General features: G+C 36.7%; 1 protein-coding gene across 5 annotated transcripts in view; it reads left to right on the top strand.

Moving 5' to 3' along the window:
* The window catches only part of GPD2 (glycerol-3-phosphate dehydrogenase 2), a 145,599-nt gene that overhangs the window by 60,769 nt on the left and 58,993 nt on the right, over positions 1 to 25,837 (top strand). For all 5 annotated transcript variants that reach the window (XM_082395739.1, XM_082395740.1, XM_082395742.1 and 2 more), the window contains exons 4-6: positions 8,552 to 8,676; positions 9,978 to 10,075; positions 11,090 to 11,253. In XM_082395739.1, coding sequence (XP_082251865.1) covers positions 8,552 to 8,676; positions 9,978 to 10,075; positions 11,090 to 11,253 — 387 coding nt within the window. The remainder of the gene's footprint in view (positions 1 to 8,551; positions 8,677 to 9,977; positions 10,076 to 11,089; positions 11,254 to 25,837) is intronic.

Below are 25,837 nucleotides of genomic sequence, written 5' to 3'. Positions count from 1 at the left end.
ATGAAGAGACTCTGATAAATATAGTCACTCCCTCAGGGGGCTTCAAGATGTTTTTTTTCAGCTCTTTTTTGTTATTTTATGTGATTTACCTGTATGTATCAGGGGTCAACTAGCACAATTTTGTTTTAAAATCTTATTTATAAACTTAAACTTTATGGCTTCAAAATTCCAGAGAAGACTGCCTCTTGCTAGAAGAAAACATTAATTGTAGTTCTCTTGTTTAAAAATGTATATGTACTTCTAGTTTATGAATGGTGCCTGGCTAGTAATTCCTGAATTCTCACCACAGCTCCTTCGAGTCTGAGACAGTATAGCATAACGAGTAAGGACACAGGCTATGAAATGAGAACCAAGTGGGATCAGTCAGCTTCATCATTTACTAGGTCCATGACCTTCAGTAAGTGTTCTAACCTTACAGAGAGCCTCAAGGTTCTCAGACATAACGGAGGATAACAGCAACACTCTTTTGCATAAATAAAGGTTTGTGAAAAGGAGCAGGTGTGTGCATTTTTAATTGCATTAAAAACTGTAGAAAAGGGAGAGCCATGGAAGATAGTGCATTTTGGGAATTACAGATCTCCACCCCCTTCTACCACTGCCCCTCTCCCACCATGAGGGTAGAGAAAATCCTATTTCAGGACAGTAGAATTGCAGCAGATGAAAGTTTGCTACTTACTGGACACTGCTGATTAGACTAGGTTGCAAATTGCTACTAAAATTAATCTGGAAATTTGATGTAATTTAGTGATTATGTTATAGTGACTGTCTTTGGCAGGAGTAGGGTGGGGAGGATTAGAGAAACTGTGCCAAAGTTATCTGGAAAAATCAGCCTTTGAGATTTACTAGATTGATTTTGAAAAAGAATAATGATAAAGGAGATAGAGCTCTATCAATATCGAAGTGTATTCTAAAGCTACTTTAATTAAAATAGTTTGCTAAAGGAACGGAGAGATAAGCGGAACAAAAGTAAGAGGCTAGAAATAGATCTGAATACATAAAATTTAGGATATGGTAAAAGCATTTCATATTTGTCATTATTGGTTATTTAATAAGCGATGTTGAAGTATCCACTTTCCCAAATTTATATTTGTATTTATATATATTATGTATATTTATATTCTGTTTATCATGCTCTCTGTGGGTCAAGGATTTAACAATAAAACACCACAAACCTATTAGAAGAAGGTATATGGAAATTTTAAAAAATGGAGTAAGAAAGGTGTTTTTAAGCATGACATCAATAAAGTCATTTTCCTTTTGGCAAATCCTGTTAAATTTGATTTCATAAAAATTGAAATTTGTCTATGGCAGAAATATAATAAACACCTGTGAAATTGGAAAAATAACATATCAGACAGGATTTGTTTCATATTGTTTTCAACTTTTCTATATCGTTTTGTTTTAGTATGTCTATGATAAAACACAAGTAGCTGGAGTCTTCTTTTTTTTTTAACGCTTGATAGATAGAATCTGTCTTTCAACAGGTGAGTTTGGTCCATCTCCATTTATTTGGATGCCATGTGCTTTTATTTTGTATTTTTTACCTTACATCTTTTTTTACTTTGCTCCATTTCCTTCTTCCTTTCCTCCATATTAAATCAGCTTTGTATCACTCTCTGTTTCCATACATTAAACTCTATAGATACAGTTGCTGCCACCTTCAAGTTCCATCAGAGACTTTTCTCAAAACCAAATCGAGGCTCCTGCCCTGTGTTGATCTTGGCCAGCCAGCTGGTGGTTCCCTGGCCTGCCAGGTACTGCTCTCCAGGCTGGGTCCATCTTCCTGCCTCCTGGGCATGTCCCAGCAGATAGTCCACAGCCCCAGACAGTGGTCAGCAGAAGCTTTTCCACCCTTCTTCAATCCCTGGATGCCAGCACTGGTCTGTCTTCTTCACCTCTCCCTATCTCTTGCCCTTCAGGAACTGAAATCTTGGTTACCTTTGCCTGTTTCTAGACCCAGATTCCACCAAGACAGAGGCTTTGGGCCTAACTACTCTGCTCTGAGTTTCTGCTACATTTCTGGTCCATGAGGTGTTTATTTTTGAATCAGCCATGCCTTAAAATATATGTATGTATGTGTGCATATATGTACGTGTGTACGTATATATACACATGTAAAAAAAATATATATATATATATATACACACGTATATATAATTTTCTCTGTGTTTGGAGAGGAAGAGTTTAAAGCTGAACTCGCAGTGCCATATTGGTCAAAATTTTACCTATAAGCAATATTTATAATAGCAAAAAGAGGGTGGTATGGTTTAATAAATTGGGTCCATTCAGTTATTCAGAGAGGTTTATAAGTATTTACAGGGATAATGGCTAAAATGTATTGTAAATTGAAAAACAAGTTGTGACGAATGAGTTTGTTAATTGTATTTGTTGTTGAAGCAAAAAAGTACACAGGTTTATAAGCATAAAAAGTTCCTGGTAGAATATATGGGACATTTTTAATAGTTAAAATTGGTTATGTCTGGAGTGTATTATTCTCTCTTTTCATCATTTTATATTGTTTGGATATTCCTTGTCTCTTTGAATACTGGCTGTTTTTATTATAAAATAATAAAAAGTAAAATAGTAAAAAAGTAAATAGTAAAATAGTAAAAAGAGAAAGCAACAACAGCAACTTCCTTATTCCCCTGAAACGCTATTACTATAATTAGTGTTATGGCTTAATACATTTTCGTGCCTCCATAATCATGTGTGAACTTAAGGGACTCAAAGTATGTTAATGATATGTTCTAACTTAGCATAGTATCTCCATTAATGGTTTATATGTTTCTAATAGAAAAATAGAAATAGGTATAATAACCAATCCAATATTATATAGTTCTGTAAAATGTTAACATTCACTGTTAGAAAATACTAGGCTTAAAGCATAGAATCCTGATCATGAGGATTAACAAGGCAGGATTGCTTTGCAGCTTTACAGGAGTGTTATTTTTTAGAGAAATTGGTACTAATGTACAGAATGTCTAAACTTTTTGATTTGTGTGTTATTACCTGGGTGCCTCTGGTAGTTATTTCATAGCTATTACTCTGCCCTTTCTATTTAAAAATAGTTAAATAATGCCACATCTGAAAATTTATTATAATGAAATAACGATGCAGAGAGTTTAAATGAAAATATAATCTTGCAGTACTGTGATAGTGAAGGTAGGAAATAACCCAAATGTTCAAAAACAGGGAATTGAATAAATAAATCATTGTAAATATTTAACATATTACTATTCACACATTAAAAGTGAAATTATAGAAAAATATGTATTGACATGGAGAGATGTTTACGATAAATAATGTTAAATGAAAAAAATGGAATGTATCATATGATCCTATTTTGGTAAAAATGTGCATATGTGATTACATACATGCACAGAAAATGTGAACATTTAAACACCCAAATGTCAACTGTGGTTATCTCTGAGTAGTGTGATTACAGGAGGGTTTTATTTTGTTCTCTTTACTTCTCTGCATTTATTATATTGAGCGTGTTTGCATGCATAATAAGATAATCAGTAAAAGGTATTAAAATATGCTTCTGTTCTATTTCATGTTGTAAAAGTTAAATGTCGTACCATTCCTCCCCTTAGATGGTAATTATCCCTCTGTATTCATCCAACTGGCTTTTTTTTTATTTTTATTTTTATTTTTTTTATTTTTATTTTTGGCTGTGTTGGGTCTTCGTTTCTGTGCTAGGGCTTTTTCTAGTTGCGGCAAGTGGGGGCCACTCTTCATTGCGGTGCGCGGGCCTCTCACTATCACGGCCTCTCTTGTTGTGGAGCACAGGCTCCAGACGCGCAGGCTCAGTAGTTGTGGCTCACGGGCCTAGTTGCTCCGCGGCATGTGGGATCCTCCCAGACCAGGGCTCGAACACGTGTCCCCTGCATTAGCAGGCAGATTCTCAAACCACTGTGCCACCAAGGAAGCCCTATCCAACTGTCTTGATCCATGAATTGGTTTAGTTGGAAGTGCCTGGTAGCTAGACATTCTCACTCAGGACAGAAAAGGCAAGTCTGTGAAGAGCTGTATTTCGTTCACATCCCTGACCCCACCCAAAAGATACAACTTTAACTTCAGCGATGGGCAGAGTATGACTGAAAGGCCGATTTTAAGTTGACTTTCTTCTTCTGCTATAACTAATCTTGTTCTTCCACCAAAGAATTTGAGTAATCTCGCTCCAAATATTAATACTTTACCACTGCAGTGAAATTCATGAGAATAACTACTAAAAGCAATCAATTATAAAAACAAAAAATCGAATAATCATACCACTCCCAAATATTCTGGTTCATCTCAGCGGTGATAGAACATATTGCTTTCCATAAAAAGTAACTTCTGAAAAGAAAAGAAACAAGCAAAAGCTATTCCTTATAAAATCTTGAGCAAGTTTAGTGAATTATCATAAATGTACAGAGGCCAGCCCTTCACTGGTGGGCATGTGGGGAGATCGTTCTTTCCACTCTGAGGAAAGATCTTCCCCAGTGCCTCACATCCAGCTAGGCACAGTTGCTGGAAGCCTGGATGCATTCTTTTTGGTCTCCTTCAAATTTAATTATTTTACCTAAGATGCAAAATGTTAACATTGAATGTCACTTAAAATACTGTTCAAAGACAAATGTCATATGATATTGCCTATATGTGGAATCTAAAAGAAATGGTAAAAATGAACTTATTTACAAAACAGAAAGAGAGTCACAGATGTAGAAAACAAACTTATGGTTACCAGGTGGGAAAGGGATGGGGGAGGGATAAATTGGGAGACTGAGATTGACATATACACACTACTATATATAAAACAGATAACTAATAAGGACCTACTATATAGCACAGAGAACTCTACTCAATACTCTGTAAGGGAGTGCAGAGTACTCTATGGAAAAGAATCTAAAAAAGAGTGGATATATGTATATCTATAACTGATTTACTTTGCTGTACACCTGAAACTAACACAACATTGTAAATCAGCTACACTCCAATAAAAATTTTAAAAAAATACCGTTCATTCTCTTTGAGAAGATAAACAGTGCTCTCTCTTCACTTCCTTGCTTTACACTGAAAAAAAAAAACAACTAAACTCTTATTTTCAGACTGGAGGTGGAAAAGAAGTTTGAATTTTTGAGAGGTGAAACAGGAAGGAACATCTTAGGTAACGGAATCATGCAAGATCATTATAAGGCTTTAAACAATTTCATTGTCTTTGCTGTAGTCGGTTAATCAGTTAAGGGAAAAGCGGTTGTAGCTTCTAATAATGTCTTGATTTTGCATTACTTTCCTCCTTCCTCAGTCCATTGTTCTCATCCAACAAAAACGAGAAATCCAGAACGTTTAGCATAAAAGCAGTTGAAATTTTTAAAATGTTTTCTTTTTAAGGTTTCAAAAACTTTTGGTAATACTTTTAGGTTACATGGTACTTTAATATATCAATTTAGCTATACATTTAGAGACTAAATTTTTATTTTTTATTTTGCTCTGGAAGGAGCAGTATCATTTCTCTTCAGAAATTCTGGTGGGTAGCTTGACGATACGACCCTGGAAATAATGGGACAAGAAAAAACAGCCTGGTTTGACAGAGAAGCCCATTTTAACTTTTGTTGGTATTCACTAAGGTTTTTCACATAAGTACATGTGAATAACTTTTTTAAATGTCCAGTTCTTGCAAAAGCAGTTTTGAGGCTTTAAAGTGTTAGCTGTCACTTAAATATCCTGAAATATCCTCCTGAGATGGCTTGCTAATTCCTAGAGTAGTTCCCTGCCTCACACTGTGTCAGTTTGGGAAAGGAAAAAAAAAAAATCCATCCTGATAACACACACCCATAAAATTCTCTCTTCCTATCACTCTCCAATTACCGTCTTCTGCCTTCTGCGGCTAGACTCTTTATCGCCCCCCTCATGCTGTGTGGTTCCCCTAGAAGGTCTCCCCACACTGCAGCCCCTGAGTGACAAGTAGACCCTAAATAAGCTGGGCCATTTCAGTCATTTGCCTTCTCTTGCTTAAGCTGATCTTTGCCAGTGATAATTCCCTTGCGCCTCCCCTCCACCCATCCGAACACATCCTCCTCTGCTGACTCAGCCTTTCTCCAAGACCCCATCCCCAGATACAATTAAAATAACTACCTTGGCTGCAGTTATTGTTCACACAGGGAATTGTGTTATCGATAAACTACCCCCCAAATTTTGTGACTTCAAACAAGGAACATTCATTCCCACACAGTGTCGGTGGGTCAGGAATCTGGGCCCTAGCATGGGCCCTCTGGCTCTCAGTCTCTCACCAGCTGCAGTGCTTCCTAGCAACTCACATGGAGGTTGGCAGGATTCAGATCCTCACAAGTTACTGGACTGAGGCCTCAGTTCCTTGTGACCTGTTGACCAGGGGCTCTGTTGGTTCCTTGACTCAGAACAAGACAGGTTGCTTTATCCAGGAGGAAGTCACAGTCTCTTGTAACCTAACCACGGAAGTGGCCTGCCACCATCGTGGCTGTATTCTGTTGGTTAGAAGCAAGGCACTAGCTAAGCCCACACTCCAGGGTAGGGGATTACATGCTAGGAAGTGGGGCTAACTGGGGACTAAGGCATCTTCTCCCACAGCCTGTGGGTACCTTTGGGTAGGTAGGAGCCATAGGCTGGATGGGAAAGCTGCATATCCTCTCTCAGTTTTATGTCCCTGCCTCGAATGGTGTGGGCATCTTAATGCCATGACTGATTCCAAGACTGGAAGGGAGGTGTGTTCTAAGTAATTCAGCTCTTAAATGCCATTTGAAAGTCAACTTCCTCATCTGATCTTCAACTGAAGAAAAGTGGTATATTTTAGTACTGCAAGAAGAACTCTCTGTGTTGGACTTACTAAGAAAAGGTAATAGAGCTCACCAAGACAGTGCATTGTAAGAGAGATTGCAAATGTAATCTCGACTAAGCAATTTGGGGTTTATATCCTGAATTTAATTTTTGACCCACTTTAGGATAAAGAGTCCTCTGCATTTTCAAATGCAACACCTATGAAACTTTGCTTCATTTTGTTCATTTGCCTCTCTTTGGGTTGGGAGCTACTTGACAGCTTGGTCTATGTCTATTTCATTTCTAACACCAGCACTTTACCTGGCACTTAGGCTCTCAAAAAATATGCACTAATATGATATATTTTTCTGTGTGTTTAATACATCCTGTACTAAATTTACTAAGCATCGCTAGAGTTTTCATAGTTGAGAATTTTACAGATCTTCTTCTGGCATAAATGCTTAAAAAGAGTGACCTGGGTCTATGATATCTGTAATTTCTGTGTTATTTTGCTAGTTCATTAGAGCATTAGCAGTTTTTGCCCTTGAATCAAAGTTCTCTACTTTTCTCTCCACAGTTTCCAAATATTTTGTCCTTTTGAGTCAAGGGAATTGCCCTGATTTTATGATGACATTTGGGTACGATATTTAAACTGTTAGAAGTTATAAAAACGACCCTTTGGTATTAAATGTAATAAATGGCTCTGAATTGAATACATGCACAAGTTCTCTTATATGAGCTTTGTGAGCCCAAACTGCTCCAGTTACATATTCTCATTGTAATTGGATTCTATGACATTCTCTCATCCCCCAAGAGTATGGCAGGCCATGAAAATTTCTTCTGGCTTGGTGCTGATGTATACTTTGGGTCTTTTGAAATTTTGGATTTCATATCTAACTAGTGTATGGAGCTCGTAGCACTGTTGGTCCTCCCATTCCTGAAGAGGCAGGGGTGTCTCTGCAAGAAAACAAAACCAAACCAAACTTATTTCATTCCTAAGAGATTTATTGCAACCCTCAAAGAAAGCCAGGTTGGGAGGGATGATTTCTAGAACTGACTTGTCTTTGTTCAGCCTCACCTTTACCAAGAATATTGTCTTTTCTTTACTCATGGGTACTCTGTACTGGGTTCATTTGTCCTGGCTTGTGTTTTTCTTTGTAATTCTACAATATTGTGCTTGCATGTCTTCAGTTAGACTATAAACTCCTCAGCATCAGAGGTTATTCTCTTCTTTCTTCTTCTGTTTCGATGTCTTTGATCTCTTTTCCCATCTTATACCCACTTTCACACCACTCCAGAAATAGGAACCGGCACGTAGAGGGCTAGTCTAGATTCACGGTCGATGCATCAGAGTTGACTGGAGTTGAGGCTGGCACACGTCTGGACTCTTGTAGCGAGGGCTGAATGTGAGTTCTGGAAGGCATCGGTAACAATACTGAGTTAACTCTACGTGGTTAAAGATGGGTGCCAGACTCCCCTTCGACCCTCGAAACACACCAGTGTATGTTACTGCCATGAAAATTGCACTGTAATATTTTCTAGCTGTGATTCATTCACAGTTTAATATGCTTCTAGTTCTGGTTTGACTTTTCCCCCAGGAAGAGACTAAAATCTCTTCATTATAATATAGACAGTGTACTGCCCTTGGAATACAAATTGATCTATGTTCAGAGTAATTTTTCCTGTGACTGTCTCTACCCTGGAGAAGTGCCTTTAATGAATTACATACAAACTGTGTAATTTAAGGAGTTAATTTGGTTTTCTGGTTACACAGGACTAAAAGCAGCCCTTGTAGAAAGAGATGATTTCTCATCAGGCACCAGCAGCAGAAGCACTAAATTGATCCATGGTGGTGTGAGGTATCTTCAGAAGGCTATCATGAAGTTGGATATTGAGCAGGTAACTGTGTATGCTAGTTGTTAAACAAAAATGGTGACTGTGCTTTTTTCTACCCAATTAAATCAGTTCAGTTTTTTTTTTTTTTTTTTTTTTTTTATGGCTTTTAACATTCCTTCCTATTGGAAATACCTATTTAGTGTATTCTGCTGGAGTGTCTTTCAGGAGAGGTGTGCCAGTTTTTTTTCCTGTAGCATTATGTTTATGGGTAATCAGGGGCTTTTTCTACACAGGCATGTCAAAGTAGCAGATTTACAAAATCACTTTTGGATGTGTTACTTTTAACAATTGTGATTGTTTTGTTTTGTTTTTTTCCCCACCAATGGCCACCAAATTGCTACTTCCCAAGCAGTTTCAAGGGAACTGTGTTGTAATACATGAGGAATATTAAACTGATCCTCTTAACGGCAGATGCAATCATACTGCATATTGTCACTGACATATTCTTAAGGAAAAGATGATCTGAGTCATGCTTTTTTTTTTATGTCACACTCTGTTGTGTCCAGTCTGCCACCATTTGAAAACTGCCAAGGCAATGTGGAAGATGACATTTCCCAGAGGAGTAAAAAAAAAAAAAAAAATCAACTGAACTCCCTATCTGCTTTTCGTACATGAAAAACACAGCAGCACTTACTTGACATTGTCAGTTTTGAATCTGTCCCCTTTTCTTATGTGTCTGTTTAGCATCACGATGGATGTGAAGAAGAGCATGGGGTTTAGAATCAGATGACTTGTGATGTGTTTCAGCTTATTTATTTAATTTCTATGAGCCTCGGTTTTCTTATTTGTAAAATTAGTATTATGATAGTAATGCTGGGTCTTCAGAGAGACGTAATGAGGACTAAAGACAAAAGCTTTTTAATGATAGTCTGTAAAATACTGTGCAACTCTTAAGTATCATCTCTGCTTGGGCTAGTGGAGGCAAGAAGGAAACGTTTAACATGAATCTGAACCATCTGTTATCTCTTATATGAGAAAATATAATGGGGGACTGAGAAAAGGGACAATACAGAGAATGCAAGATAAATTATTACATTAATCTTGTAACTCAAGTCAGGAAAATACCTTACACCTGGGAACTCTGACAGCATGTTTTTCTCCTATGCAAATGCAGTTAAGGTTTCTAAAAAATCTTTCAGGTTGACAGCATGATGTATTATTAGAAATTTGATTAGGAGGGAGCTATCCTTGCTCAGAGGTAGAGAAGTTTCTGTGTATCAATCAGTTGGCAGGGTGTCTATTTGCCATTTGAAAATATTATGATCTGTTACTGCCAAACTAATTTTCTCTGTTTTGCTTTTCAGTACAGGATGGTAAAAGAAGCCCTTCATGAGCGTGCCAACCTACTAGAAATTGCTCCCCATTTATCAGCTCCGTTGCCTATAATGCTCCCAATTTACAAGTAAGCCTTTTGGTATCATCTGTGTACTCTTTGCTTATCTGAGGTCAATAGAACACAGTTTTAATGGAAATAGTTCCTCAATGTGTATTTCTTAATGTAGTTTTAATTGGTCCTAATCTTGAATCCTTTTAAAATATTTTCCTTTGTTGCATTTTAAAAAGTGTGACTTTTCCTATATTACTCTCTGCTGACCCACCTCTAAGGGCTAGCTCTTGAAGGCAAAGGAGGTTGTGTTCTGCACTTACAATTAGTAGTTTTTTACTCCAGTTTCTGAGAGTATATACAGGAGCAACTACATTTGCACTGGGGAACATAAGAGGGTCATTTGCAGACTAAAATGCAGAGCCAGAAAGAATCCTGCTGCAAAATCTGAACTGACATATATCAACTCCAAACCCTAAGCCATTTTGTGTCATTTAAAATTTCCGAGTTAACCAAAACTGAAATTTGGTTTGGAGGTGTCAAATAATCAAAAATTATTAAACCCAATTTTCTGAATGTTGTTAGAGCTATCCATCAAGTTGACTTAAGATGGAATACAGGTGCTAGGAAATACAGAATTATGTAACTCTGCTAGCTGCATGAGTCTTGTGGGGCCTGGAAGCAGATTTTATAATTTTTGTCTATATTTTGTCATAGATTGCTTAGGACATCTTAAGCCAATGATTCTGTACCCTGGGTGTACATTAGAGTCACTCTGATCTTGGCCCTAGTCTAGTTAAATTGATCCCTAGAAACAGGAGGCCCAGGCATCTATATTTATTTTTGATGCTCCCCAGAAAATCTAATATGCAGTCAGGTCCAGAACCCCTGCCTTAGAGATGATTCATTTACTTTTATAATTCAGCTGCTGGGCTGGTGTCAGAACAGGCAGGCACTTCTCTTGTTTCTTCTGCAGTACACTTCTAGGTATACTTTGCTTTTCTTAATAAAAAGTGTCTTGTATCTTAAAGTGATATTCTATAATGTTATACTCTGTTTCTAAAGAAACCTTTTCCCCTATTTATGCTGTAGGTGGTGGCAGTTACCTTACTACTGGGTAGGAATCAAGCTGTATGATCTGGTTGCTGGAAGTAATTGCCTGAAAAGCAGTTATGTCCTCAGCAAATCAAGAGCCCTTGAGCATTTCCCAATGCTCCAGAAGGATAAACTGGTAGGAGCAATTGTCTACTATGATGGTATGTGATTCTATTTTTTTTACAAGATACTTTTCTCCCACTCGTGACCCTTACAGCATATTCTTAACGAGACAGTTCTGCATCCTAATTAATGTTAATCTTACACAACGCACAAACATACATGCACACACTCCACATAGTGTTTTGCTCTTAATATTGCTTGTTTTTGCAAATTCCTTTTCTTCTTGGATTTCGACTTTGTATCTCATGGTTGGTTTGGTCCATTTTCCATCATTGTGTATTTGGACACCACCTTCGTGCCATTTAATTTGTTATGTTTGCCAGTGAACACTTGCCTTATGAATATATTATAATGTTGAAAGCAGCTGAGGATCTGTTAGGTTTTCTAGATGAAACCTCTATTTTCAAGGGGTTATAAACCTAGAGAAAAATGCCCCCTGGGCTGAAATTGACATGTTTGTATTTTGCACAGGACACAATTCTTTTTTTTTTTTTTTTTTTTAATAAGGTGAACCACAGGAAAGTCCAGAGAACAAAGAAGAGGAGCATTCTTTTTTTTTAATTTTTATTTATTTATTTATTTTTGGCTGTGCTGGGTCTTCGGTTCGTGCGAGGGCTTTCTCTAGTTGCGGCAAGTGGGGGCCACTCTTCATCGCGGTGCGGGGACCGCTCTTCATCGCGGTGCGCGGGCCTTTCACTATCGCGGCCCCTCCCGTTGCGGGGCACAGGCTCCAGACGCGCAGGCTCAGTAGTTGTGGCTCACGGGCCCAGCCGCTCCGCGGCATGTGGGATCTTCCCAGACCAGGGCTCGAACCCGTGTCCCCTGCATTGGCAGGCAGATTCTCAACCACTGCGCCACCAGGGAAGCCCCAGGACACAATTCTTGAACATATAATTTATGTGAGAAGGTAGATGAACATTGCATCTGTTAAACCAGTTCCTCAGTTTTTAATGCTTCTTTTATTGTTGTTAGATGTTTTCTAACAGAGACATTAGTACCCATTTGCCACGTGTTCAGTGTTCATTCTTTGTGTTTGTGTGTGTGTGTACAATACAATTTTGTACACTTTTATCTGAAGGAACTAACCACTTAATATATCTCCAGATGGACCACAATACAATGCAAAACAACACAGGAAAAGCCATTTGTGAAGTTTTACTATAGTTTTAAAGGGTGAATGGAATTTGAAAGTAGTCCAAGGATGTCTATTTATAAAGAAATAGCTGGACACAGATAATTACACATGTTCAAAAAGTCTTAGAAATTTTGTGGCACAAAGGCCCTATAGGGTCAGTGAGTTTTTTTTACCCCTACTATGTGATCTTTTGTATTTAGTGTTAGATGTCTGAACTCTTAACATGAAGAAATGTTTTTGTTTTTTTGTTTTTCCAGGAGACTTTGATATTTATACTTCATAACATGGGATATCCTTAAGGCTACCCCTACCTTTTTTTCTTCTTCTCAGTGTTAGGTTTCTGAATCAATTTAGCTGTCTTTCAGGCTTTCATGTATGAATGCAAAATGTGTACGTGCAGATGGGGCAACGGGGACAAACTCAAGAAGTGTTAGGAGCAACAATATTAGAAAAATGCTAAGGGTCTTAGACAAACATTAAAAGCTAGAAAATTCAGTTTACAGTGCCTTCCAGCATCTAAACACCACGGAGTGGGGGGCACTTAACTACTTTTTTGGTGCCCCTGATTGAGCCTACATGTTAAGGGACAATCTTAACTGTGAATATTCTTTCTCTGCTTCAGACCCTTAATGTTAATCCACTGTAGTTTGTTGGGTGATTATATTAAAGAGGTTTTTGATCCAGGAGGAATAAGAAATGGCCCCCTGCCCATCCTGACACGAAAGTGTTTGTGTCCTTTGCCTCTTAGTTTGAATCCCTCCCTTGCAAACTGTCTCAAGAACTTGGCCATTTTCTCTACCATGTGATATACTGAACACAAACTACTTTTTTTTTTTTTTTTTACTTTTTGATAACTGTTATCACAAAACTGTTTTTTTTTTTTAAAGCTTGATGGTATTCACATTGCTTAATTTGTGTCATGCTTTATTTATTTATTTATTTAATTTATTTATGGCTGTGTTGGGTCTTCGTTTCTGTGCGAGGGCTTTCTGTAGTTGTGGCAAGTGGGGGCCCCTCTTCATCGCGGTGCGCGGGCCTCTCACCATCGCGGCCTCTCTTGTTGCGGAGCACAGGCTCCAGACGCGCAGGCTCAGTAATTGTGGCTCACGGGCCCAGCTGCTCCGCGGCATGTGGGATCTTCCCAGACCAGGGCTCGAACCCGTGTCCCCTGCATTGGCAGGCAGATTTTCAACCACTGCGCCACCAGGGAAGCCCCGAACTACTTTTATTTGTTACTTTTATTTTTTTAGCTTGTGCATATCTGAACCTCCTTGAGAGGAATATTAGTGGATGTCATATCTGAATTTGTGCCATCTGTGTTATGTTGGTTTGATATTGTTATGAATTATAGATTCTTAACAATTCTACATGGAGAAACCAAGGGAAATCTATGTCATATACTGCAGGAGAAACACTATCCTATTAGAATCAAGAGGAAGAAGAATTTCTTTTATCTAGAATTGGCTTTTATAGTTTGTTACAGGTTGCAAAATTATGAGTTTAGCAAAGATTATTGAAAAGTTAAAAATTATTATTTAGAATAATTTCAAATTGATATTCGAAAATTGAATGTGAAACCCAAGTCTTGAAAAAGTAAAAATAATTCTAGTCACTGGAAATCATTTCTTTTTTAATCTTGTTCTGAAATGATGCAGGTCCAACTATGTCATGCCTGAGGCAAGACAAAACAACAATGTGAAACAGTGTAGTTCTATGGTTTCACAGCTGTATTCACAGATAGGGCAACTCTTGTTAAAGCTAATGGTGTGATGAGCAAATTAAATACCAACATAGAAATAAGGTAGAAAGGAGCATATAGTAAAGGAATTAAATGTAATAAATGTGTGCTCAGAGAAAGGAAGGGATGACTAACCCTTCAACCAGAAAAATAACATTATTATCCTGCTACCAAAGTATTTCAGAGAGGAAAAAATACTTCCTAAGCATATACCATTGCAATTGAAGTCTAAACATTGTAATTTATAAGATAAACATTTCTTAACAACAACAGCAACAAAATACTCTTCTTCTTAAATAATCATTATGAGAATGTAGTAACAGTCTCCCAAATGATTTCAAAATACATTTGGGCTACATGAAATAACTTTTTTTAACTTAAAAAAATAATTTATTGAGGTGAAATTTACATAACATGAATTTAACCATTTTAAAGTGAACAGAAATAATAATTTTTATAATTCCCACCTTGGGAGAATCTTGATCATAATGAAAAAGTGGCACAAGTAACTAAATGAACTTTTAAAATCTATAAGAAATTTTGCCAATTAACAACTCTGATTAGTTATCCATCACACAGTTACTTCAGTACCAGTGAAAAATGAAAAATAATGGTGTGAAAATATAGTCAGACAGACTACTAAACATCACCATTAACGTGGAGGGACCAGTGACTGAGACCATCTTTAAGATTCTTTCAAAACTGAGATGTTAGGTCTGTAAGATATTCCCTCTGAAGTACAAAATGTACAAAGGTCAAAAAATTTTTCTTAATTATTCATGCAAACAGTTTATGCTAAAAAAATAGTGATGATCATTGCATAGGATTAAGGCAAAGTCTTTTCCTCCACAAAAGTCCACAAAGGGAATAAGATAAATTCCACATACATTTTTTTTTCTTTTTATCTTTTTTTTTATTGAAGGATAATTTACATATAACATTATGGTGGTTTCGGGTGTACAACATAATGATTCAACATTTGTGTATATTGCCAAATGATCACCACAATAAGTCTAGTTAACATCTATCACCATACATCATACAAACTTTTTTTTCATATAATGAGGGTTTTTAAGATTTCTTGGCAACTTTCAAATATACCATACAGTATTATTAGCTATAGTCACTATGCTGTACATTACATCCCCAGGACTTATTTATCTTATAACTAGAAGTTTATGTCTTTGACCACATACCTTTAAATGTAGTAATTATCGTGGCACTTCTGTGCTTGGCATAGGTACGATCCATTGCCATATTTTGTTAAACTCTGAGAAACAAACTCACATATGTGGAGGAATAACTACCATCTTTTTCAGTATAGACAAAGTAAATGTCAAATTTCTCAGTAAGATCCATTTGAAGTGAAAGTTGGGATAGGAAGTGACATACTAGGTTATTTTTTCTTTTTATATTCTGTTAGAGAAAGCAATATAGTCGCCTCACTGGTTTTCTGCCTGAGACATGTCCTAGTGTTTCCTCTCTGCTCCTCTCCATATCCTACCAGAGATCCACCAGCTGGACCCTGTCCGTGGCCATTACCACTGATCGGGGGTTTCCACGTAGAGAGTGCCGTGACTGGTGCAACTCTCCCACGTCAGCAAAAAGTATTTAAGGCACGACAGGCTCGGGTGACTTGGCAGGCTGTGAGGTTATGTGAGCCAGCTGTGGAGGGCGAGCCAGTTTCCTCAGAAACTTACTTCGTCTTCCTCTGTCAACTTTACTTCAAACTCCCTGCTCCCAGAGAAGATCTTTGGTGCCATTCTAGTTGGACTTCAGTCATCCAATCCAGTGCACAGAAAATGAGATATAATTAAAAATCATTAAATATTTAAAACCATTAGATACCCCCATTAAGCTTCTGTAAGATGAAACTGGAGAACAAAATTACAGCTTTAAATTCTTCCTTCTGAGAGTCCAGGCGGTGACAGAGAGAGATGTCTGTTATTTCATACCCGATGATGCCCTTAAGTATTCCTTATGCACATATGAAAATAGCAACCTACGAGAAATTACATTGGCTTTCCTAGTGTAAATAGAAGTTGGTTACAGCCATGTTTCAAAGGGGGAATTAAAGCCCAGGTTTCACTAGAATATTCATGTTTATTCCAACCTAAAATTCACAGCATACAAATAGATGAATTCAGCTCAGCTCGTGAGAGAGCAAAGCCAATTTAATCTCTGGCTCCCCTGAGGTAAATGCAGCTCATGGTCCTGCCCCCGCCCCCCACAACCTCAGCTATAATCCCTGGCTCCTGGAGGTAAAAATGCACTGAAGTGAGGAAAATTCTGCAGCAGGATATAATGATCCAAAATGACAGGGACAATAATGACAATGAATTTCATGTCTCCCAGTCATGAGCTGGAGATGCTTGACTAGGCTGACTTATACAATTAAATTGTTACAGGTACAGCAGGAGATGCAGTTAGCTGTGAGCTTTGGGGAATGAGGCCTCTGGCAAAAGGCATATTGTGGAATCCAGACTCTTTTGTTAGGAACAAACTATTATCCCTCTAGGCATGCACCCGCAATCGTATACATCAATAAAAGAAAGCCTGGGTTAAAGACAAGTCTTTTAAGGTGTTGATTTTATCTACTTTGAAAGCTTAAGAAAAATCAATTACCCAATAACACAAAGGTGATTTTTTTTTTTTTTTTTTTTTAGTCTTATGTTTTCATTTTTGTTTTTCCATTGAGTTCTTGGAACATAAGTCAAGTCTAAAGATGGTGCCTTTAGTCCTCATTTTCATTATTTGCAAACACAATTGTTGAACTATAATTGAGTGTTATCTACTTTAAATCTGGACAGACACATTAATTTCTTCAGAACAGAAATAGATTGAATACATAACTGAATAGTGTGGATTTACAAACAAAACAGCAGTGCCAGTATGCAAGTTTGTCTCTGTGCTTCTTGATGCAGGTCTTGTGAGGTTGTTATGGTGATTCTAAAGTGGTTGTGTGAGCAGCCTCCTGGGTTGCAAAGACCATCCACTGGGGGTAGGAAGAACATATTAGAACTTTTCCTTAGACCTGTTTCTAGCAAATTCCTTAGAAATGTCTGTTTTTACATATGGTTTAAACATCTGTAAGTACAATAGTACAGGTAAGTAATTTATAAATAAATAAGCATATTGGAGTTATATGCTGACATTTACTCTACTTCTGTAATACTCAACTTGATTTTTCTTTTTTGAACCACTGGGTTAGTAATTTATCATCATTTTAAGTCTATGTCCCAGAGAAACTCTTATGTGTGGCAACCAGGAGATATGTACAAAAAGTTTATTGCAGCACTGGGAATAACTTCAAAAAGGGAAATAATTCAAATATCTATCAAGAGATGAATAAGTAACCCATAGTATATTCTCATAATGGAGTAAAATAGAGCATTGAAAGTGAATGAACTAAGCTAAGCTGAACTTATCCTGAGTTCAGTCTTAGAAAATATATGTTGAAAGTGGCATGATAACTTGTCTCACAGTTGTAAACATCACAGTCATACTTGAAAACTGCTTTCCAGAGTACCGTAGTGTAGTGGAAGCAGTCAATAATATGGAAGTAGATGACTTAGGATTGCAAACTTTATTGAGTTTTGAGCCACATTACACATCTATGAATTTAGGCTTATAATGTTTTGCTCGTGAAGTGTTTTGAGCTTCAAATGAATAATAAATGTAAAATAACTTTATAAGTATAAAATTATTTAAATTTTAATTGTTTTATTTGAGTCAATTTTATGCATATTGTATCGACCATCAGACTTCAACTTTTTATGGAAATGTTCTAAAGAGAAACATCGATTCCACAAATGTCCCTTGCATATTTAAAATTTTCAGATTCTTCCAAAAAATTTGCAAAACATTCTCAGGAAAAAGGATAATATTGTGCATGCAAACATGCTTCACATAAGTATATAATCTTTGAAATTTAAGGGTTAGAGAGCACATTTTAAAAGAACTTCCTCTAAAATTATCCACTTCTTAGACATTGATTTAAAATCTATTTGTTTTAATATTTTCCTTGTCCATATGCAGTTTTACACTTATAAATTAAGTGAATAATTTTTATCTTGATTTCCTACTGTCAGCTTTTCCATTGTATTTCTCCTCTTGTTTTCTGTGAGTTACATAAATGAAACTGACATTATTGCTCATATAGCAGGCATATATTTCACCCCCGAATGCTGCCTTTTTGCTATTCAGTGTATCTGGATACCAACGAATGCTAAATGAAGTTTGACATGTACCCCTAAGAAACAAAACTTATAAATTGTGGCTTCAAAGGAAACCTTGAATAAATAGGACACATTTGTGTCCATCCAGGCTAACATCCAACATATGCTTTAGCTTCCTGATGATGAGACAGGGCAAAATAGCCTCTAGGAAAGTTTGCAATTGTTTATTGCTCACTTGACCAGCATGTATTAAATACCAGGCTTTTATTCTCTTATAATTAGTTTTTTTTTTTTTTAAGAAAATCAAAAGCACACAAAAGTAGATTTGATCAGGTGTAGCGTATGAGATAGTAATTCACATTGTACTCTGCATATAAAAGCTTAAAAACAGTGCTAAAATTCACCAGTAGAAGGGTATGTAGCGTATATGGTGTTTGAACAAATAGTTTTGGTGGGTTCACAGTAAGATACTTACCTCTCACACTCTTGTTGCTCAGTTGACCCTTGTTAAAAAGATGCAGGATCAAAGGCAAAAGCAAGTGTATCAAAAATCTCCATGGCCTCTTTCTCCAGTTTATGCCTTCATCCAAAAAATCTTTATGGAATTTCCATTTTCTAAGCACTGTGCCTGGTATTAGGGCCAAATGCATTAAGGACAGAGTTCTTAGCTTTCAGGTTTTGAGAGAGTTCACTGCATATATTCCAAATATTGGGCCAAACACGTGATCCTTACTACGAATAATGTTTTGCATTTGCGTAGCAGAGTATGGTTTTCAAAACATTTTTTTCCCATAAATTGTCTTAGTTGATCGAACTCAGCATATACACTGGAATGAGATATCATGATCCCTATTTCCCAGGAGAAGGGGAAGCAAAGTTAAATATCTAGATCAATATTTTGGACATGTGGGGATGTGAAAGTAATTCTTTTCCTTGGCTAAAAAAAAAAACTTTACCAAATAAAGATTATAACATCATGGCTTCTTTCAGCTAGCATTAGGTTTTACATCCATTATATGCTTTAACAAAAAATAGCCAAATATTGATAGTTCAACAAAGTATATGCATTTTTACTAAGACATATGCAGAAGTAATGAGAATAATAAAATGAACTTCCAGTTTCAACACATAAACTCATGGCTTAATTTCATCTATACTTCTATTTGATACCCTCCAGCCCCCAGATAACAAATATTTCATCCATGGATATTTTGGTCTGTATCTTTAAAGTTAAGAATTTTCTTTAAAATACAACCACACTTAAAATGTTTAACAATAATTCCTTAAGGCCAAATACCTGGTCATGATCACATGTCACCTATAGTGTCATTACCTTAATTTGCTCCTGATTAAAAAATAAACCCATAAAACAAACAAAATCCTAGTCAAGGTTTGTATATACCAATTCATTCTTTTTATAATAGGTTTCCCATCCCTTCCCTTGTTTCCTCATGGTTTTGTTTAACAGTTCCCCTGTATTTCCTGTACATGTTAGGCTTGTCCCATTAATCTGTTGCTGCAAAAGAAACAACACCCAAGCTTAGTGGCTTAAAACATCAATGGACTCTCTCAGAGTTTTGAGGATGGATGGGGTTAGCTGGGTGTTTCTCACTTGGGATCCCTCCTATGGTTGCAGTGAGTTGGTAGCTGAAGCTGGAGTCTTCTGAAAGCTTTCTTACCTACATGTCTGGCTCCTGGGCTGAGAAGGCTGGAATAGCTGGGGGCTGGTCCTGCATCTCTCTCTCACTGTGGCTTTTCCATACAGCTGGGTTGGACTTTTACCTAGACTTCTTATGTGGTGCCTGGCTTACCCCAATGAGTACCAAGAGACCAAGTCTCAAATGCAAGGCTTCTTCTGACCTAGCCTTGAAAGTCACACAATGTCATTTCTACCACGTTCTGTTAATTAAAGTGAATCACAGGGGCATCCCAGATTTAAGAGACAAGACATTACAAAAGCAAGAAAAATAGGAAGCATAGTTTATTGGAAGGGGAGGAGGTGGGACATCTTTAGTGATAAGTTACAAGGAGGCTGGATCAAATTGTTTTGTCAAAAATATTTTATAGGTGGTGGTGTGAATTTCCATCACAAGTCTTCTTGCCTCTTTATTTTTAATCAGTCATAATTATTGCCTAGATCAATTTCAGTATGTCATTAGAGGTTAAGAGGTTAAAATGGTACTTTTCTAACTCTGCCATTCCAACTTCATTTATTAGTTGGAATAGTTATAATTTCCCTGTATCGACTCTTTGCCTACCTTGAGGTACATTTTTATATAAAATTTCTGGATAAATGCTTGATTCTTTCCATTTATATGATAGTTTTCAGTAATAATGAGTTTTCTGTTATCCTCCAAATGTGATGAGATTTTTTTGATTATCAGTTAAACTCATGATTTTAAATATATTTAATATGTGTCAGTCTATTAGAGTTACTGATGTTCAAACTACTCTTTTCTGGCCCATGGGCACCTTCTCAAGTGGGTTCCTGAGCCTTTTTGATAAGCTGTTAATGGTCTACGATGACTTCTGTGCTATCTGCTATGACAAGATATTCTAGGTTAATCTTGTAACTTTCCTGACCTAGACCTGGAAGCAGCCATTTCTCCAATAAGGTTTGACTCCTTCCTGTGGGGGACGGTAATGAGACCATAATGTATTTGCCTCGAATGTTCATTGCTACTGACTGGTCATTTCTAGGTTTTTCTGTAGGAAGAGTTAAGAAAAGTTTTTTGCTTAAAGAAGAAAAATATGATGAATTCTTAGACATAATTATACTTTAAATTCATGGGTACATGGCTTTTATTTAATCTCATCAATCATACCTCCAAAAATATTATTACTGAAACCATTTTAAGATTTTTGTTTTTGTTGTTGTTATTGTTCTTAGAGTATATGCCAATGGGAATATATAGATAAATTACTGCCTTTTAAAGCTACTTTACATAGTGTCTATCAGTGTGGTTATGCCATCAGCTCAGTACATAAAATCATTTTAATTTTGCTTTAGATCTTTAGGGATTTACCTTTTTAAAGCTGTGCTTTTTTAAAAAAAATTATGTAAAATACAGGGCTTCAAAGTCAAAATGAAAACAGGTCTTCAAAGTCAAAATGGAAACAAAGACTATTCAAATAAGGTTAGCTTCTCTCCCTGTTCACTCCACCACATGTCCTCTTTTTCCTTAAAGATAACATTTTAAAAAATAGAATTTTGGCATATCCTTTCATTGTGTGTGCATGTGTATGCATATGTGTATATTTTATGCACACTTTTATTTACTCCCCCTTCCATTTCTTAGGTAATAGTAATACCTTGCTCTTTTCACCTAATACAATGGGTATTTCATTCCTCAGTAACATAAGGAGCCACAAAGTTTTGAAAAGGTGAATTTAAAAAAAGATCCAGGAACCAAATTTCATAGAGTTAAATTTTATAGTCATGTTAGCTGCTTAGATCAAAATATATGTATTGCCACAGCCTTAGGCATCAATAAACCATATTTTTAAGTTATTTTTCTTTTTATAAGTGAAAATGAAATTTTATTTTGTTTCTGGATACCACAAAACAATGGCATATCTACTAGTTTTACCTGTATAGGGAGATTAAAATTAGGCTGTGAGTCTCAAATGCTATTATTGTCATTATTCTCTGGTTTGTTTAAACTTGCTAAAACCTAGTACATATCATCTGCTTGTGTCGAAAGCCAAACTTCAGACTAAATATTCATGTTAATTATAGTCTTTTAAATAGATGGATCTGTTTTATACCAATACATGAAATTATACACTTCTTAGTAACATTTTATTTTTATATTCTTTATATTAATGGTGCATTAAAAAAATTTTAGACATGAAACTAATTAATTGCAGTTTACAGTTAAGACTTAAAAGTTTGAGGGATTTTCTACTTTTGTTTTAGAGACATTGGGAAAACAGACTCCCAAGAAATGTTTAAATGAACTGCATATCGAAGCTTAAAGTAACTATCCAGTACAGTTGTCTCAAAGGAGTTCTCCTTCAGAAATATAGTCTCTTACATCATTTTTGGAAAGAAAGGAAGAAGGAAATAATTGCCATTGGAATATGGGGAAATAATTAGGAAATAAAAAAGGTATAGTGATTGGTCTTCAGAAGCTGTTTTTCTTGCTACTTTATTGTATGACAATGTAACGCCTCACGGATCTATCGGCACAGTCTCCAGGTACCCACTGATCTACCCACTCTAGCATGTTTTCTAGAATTCTTTCAAGGGGTTCGAGAGTCTTTTCACAGATAAACGTTTAGAAAAAGGAAGAAAGAGAGAGAAAAACAAGAGTCATATCCATTTTTAATTGCTCTGCACATGACACACAGCGGCTTTCTTAGTGTAACAGAAGGCCAGGCTGGTATCTACCCTCACAAGAAATAGCAGCAATAAAAACATCTCTTCAATTAAAAACCCCCTATGTTAGTTTCAACTAGAAATTCTAGAACCAAGCCCTGGTAATGTAATATAGAAAAACTGAAAAAAGGCATTGGTACATAGTTCTTATAAATGAAACCTTGGTAGATTATATTCTCTGGTGCCAAATAAACCACTATTTTATAATGTGAATTTCAAACTGGTTTCATTATTACTATTAATACTTATTCATATCACACTTTACATTAGTAAAACACTCCTTAGATCGTTATATCCACCCACAGAAGATATGAACCACACAACCACTTACTTTAAAACAAACTCAGCTTTGCACATTAAATACACACACACAAACACACAACTGACTTCCCACACAACTTGTATAACTACTGCTTCTCTACTATCCCAAACCAAAGAGGTAGTCTTGCATTCACTGGAAAAGTATTACCAGTGTGTAATTTACTGTCTATTCAGAAGAATAAGTCTTTAATTAGAAAATTATAAAAGAGCACAAGCATTAGATGAGCAGCTGTCAGGTTAAGAACAAGTCAAATAACTTGTACTTTATGTCTTTATGTCAAAGATGATTAATACACAACCCTGAATTGACTTGGGATAGGTAACTCCGAAGCCTCTCAGTAAACCAGAAACTTCCTATTTCCCAGGTGTTTTAAATTCTTCTCATTTTTAACCTGAGAAATACAGTAATGAGTGGGCTTAGGATTTCATGCAGTTTTCCTTTTCCTTACAGAGGACAAATTGTGACTGAAAGTCAGCCGAGAAGAGGCTCCAGAGGGTTTTCTCTCTCTCTCTCTCTCTCTCTCTCTCTCTCTCTCGCTCTCGATAATTTTTTGTGTGCAAAGCATTGTACCTCAGTAGTTACCTCAAATCTGTTTTGGCAAAAGAAGGGGTGTAAATACATTATTATTTAAAAAGTAATCTGAATACCCTCAGGATTTACAAATCAGACAAATTCACTACTCCTGTCCCCTTAAGAGAATAATATAAACCCAAATTATCCTTTTCAATAGTTGCCTCTTCAAAAAACATTTAAAAAAATAAATAACAGTACATGGGGGTTATAAGAAACATGTTTGGTGTAAAGCAAGATTAATATATATTTTTATCGTTTCCCTCTATCTTCTATTTGTATATTCCTTTTTCTCGTCTCTTTTGGGTAAAACTCATGTCTTCACGATCCTTCAGTATGAATAAAGAGAGAAGAACATTTCGCCACTCAATTATGTCTATTTTTTTAAGTAGCAAAAGATCTTATTTAAAAGGAGCCAAGCGTAAACATTATTAACACAAATATAATGAAACAAACATACAATTTAGAGTAATATTTAAAATATATAAATACCTAGATACAGTTAAATACCTCATTCTCTGAAGTTTATTTTATTTTGCTACCTTTGCTGCTTAACGTAACTTTGGCCCTTTCTTCTCTCCAACCCCGACAAATGTGAACATCATTAACTTACCCCATACATTTCGATTTAGACTTTTGTTTGAAACTTATCTTCTCCAACCCCCTTTTTTTTTTTCATACGTAAAAGCAGTCATTTTTATTTGTGTCTTTCCATTGCAGATTCCTTATATTTCATGGCAGGAGGGGTGGGTAAACTTAGGTCCCCTTTTTGTTATTCAAGTATCTTCAAGCCTTTGAGCACATGTGATTGTTCCTGAGGGCCTTCTGTGTGCTGGGTGGCTCTCCGTGATGCCACCCTCCCCCAATGCTCCCGGGCCACCTGATTTTGAGTAGGTGGTCTTCCCTCACTATGTGCACATTTTGAGCTACAAATTTCAGACTATTTACTCCTCTTAATTCTGTTTGAATTATGGCATTGTAAGCATTTTTCACAGAAACTGAACTTGAAATTTTAGAGACACCACAGGGGCCTGATCCTGTCAGCTCTTATTGAAATTGTTCTTCTGGCTGCAACAGCAGCTACAAAGCAGAGAGCAGTGCCACCCAGAAAAGAGGTGCAACCAAGTCTCAGGAATTCAGAGCAGAACCAACAAAGTGACAGGAATGTAGAAGCCTATTGAGTAGTAGAGAGCTGGGGGGAAAAAACATGCTCTAATCTCCATCTCTACTACCCGTATTTCATATGGAAATGGTGCCTTGTCTAGGATGGGGCAGAGGCACATATTAAAACAAGGTGCCATAAACGTTTTCCTAACTCGCACTCAGAGAGACCTATGGCACTTCGTGTAGGGTAGTCAGTCTGGGTGGGAAGATCTCTGTCAGCATGTGAGGGCTGAAGGCGGCCTTGGGGAGGTTAAGTTACCACAGACCTTCAAATCCATCCTCCAGCTCCACAGGGAGGGACGTTTCCCAGGGCTGGAGGAAGCAGCAGCCACTGAAGCACTGAGTGCTTCTCTCCCTCGTCCAGTGGATTGTGACCACTCTCATTGCTTTCAGGTTTCCTTATGTCCAGGATCCTTGTGTCCAGAATAAAACAGGTGTCCTCCAGAAAATTCTGTACCATTGTAGCACCGAGGAGCCCTTGGATCCACCCGGGTGGTCTCTGTATGTACATTTGATCAATCTATGAAAGGGAAACCGTGAAAAGCCTTATTTTCCCCCATCAATGCATGAGCTGTGAGAGCTTCTGAAGAAATGTTAGAAAATGGCTTATAAGCAGTAGTTGAATTTTAGCCTCATGTTTCTGCTGTTGAAGATGCTCCTCGCAAAACTGCAGGGCTTCTTGACCAGCCTACGTTTCACCTCATAGCCTTTGAGTCCATCCAGGACTCAGATGGGAAAAACAAAACAAAACAAAACAAACAAACAAATTTCCCCGTAAACACTGCTGAACTTCCTGATTTCTGATTCTTGGGAAGGAGTTGACTGAATGTTGACATGTGTTACTTCTGAACTGAAGTGTGCCTACTCTAGGTCTAGGCTTAAGCTGTATGATTGTCACGTCTGTGTAGACTGTAAAACTGAGTACCAGCCCTTTCTAAGGTTTTCTTTTCATTAATTCTGACTTTCTCCATCAAGATTGGCCTTAATGTATTAGTCTTGGGATGTTTAGAAGGACTGCAAGGAAAGCATTTGCATAGCAAGCTGAAATAATGTGTAGATTCATATCTTTCTAGTTAGGATAGTGTTCTTAGTTTTTTTTTTTTCTGTGACTAGCAATTTTATTTATTTCTGTAT

This window comes from Balaenoptera borealis, assembly GCF_965194805.1.
Source record: "Balaenoptera borealis genome assembly, chromosome: 6".
NCBI lineage: Eukaryota > Metazoa > Chordata > Mammalia > Artiodactyla > Balaenopteridae > Balaenoptera > Balaenoptera borealis.
This window is presented reverse-complemented; position numbering and strand designations above follow the sequence as displayed.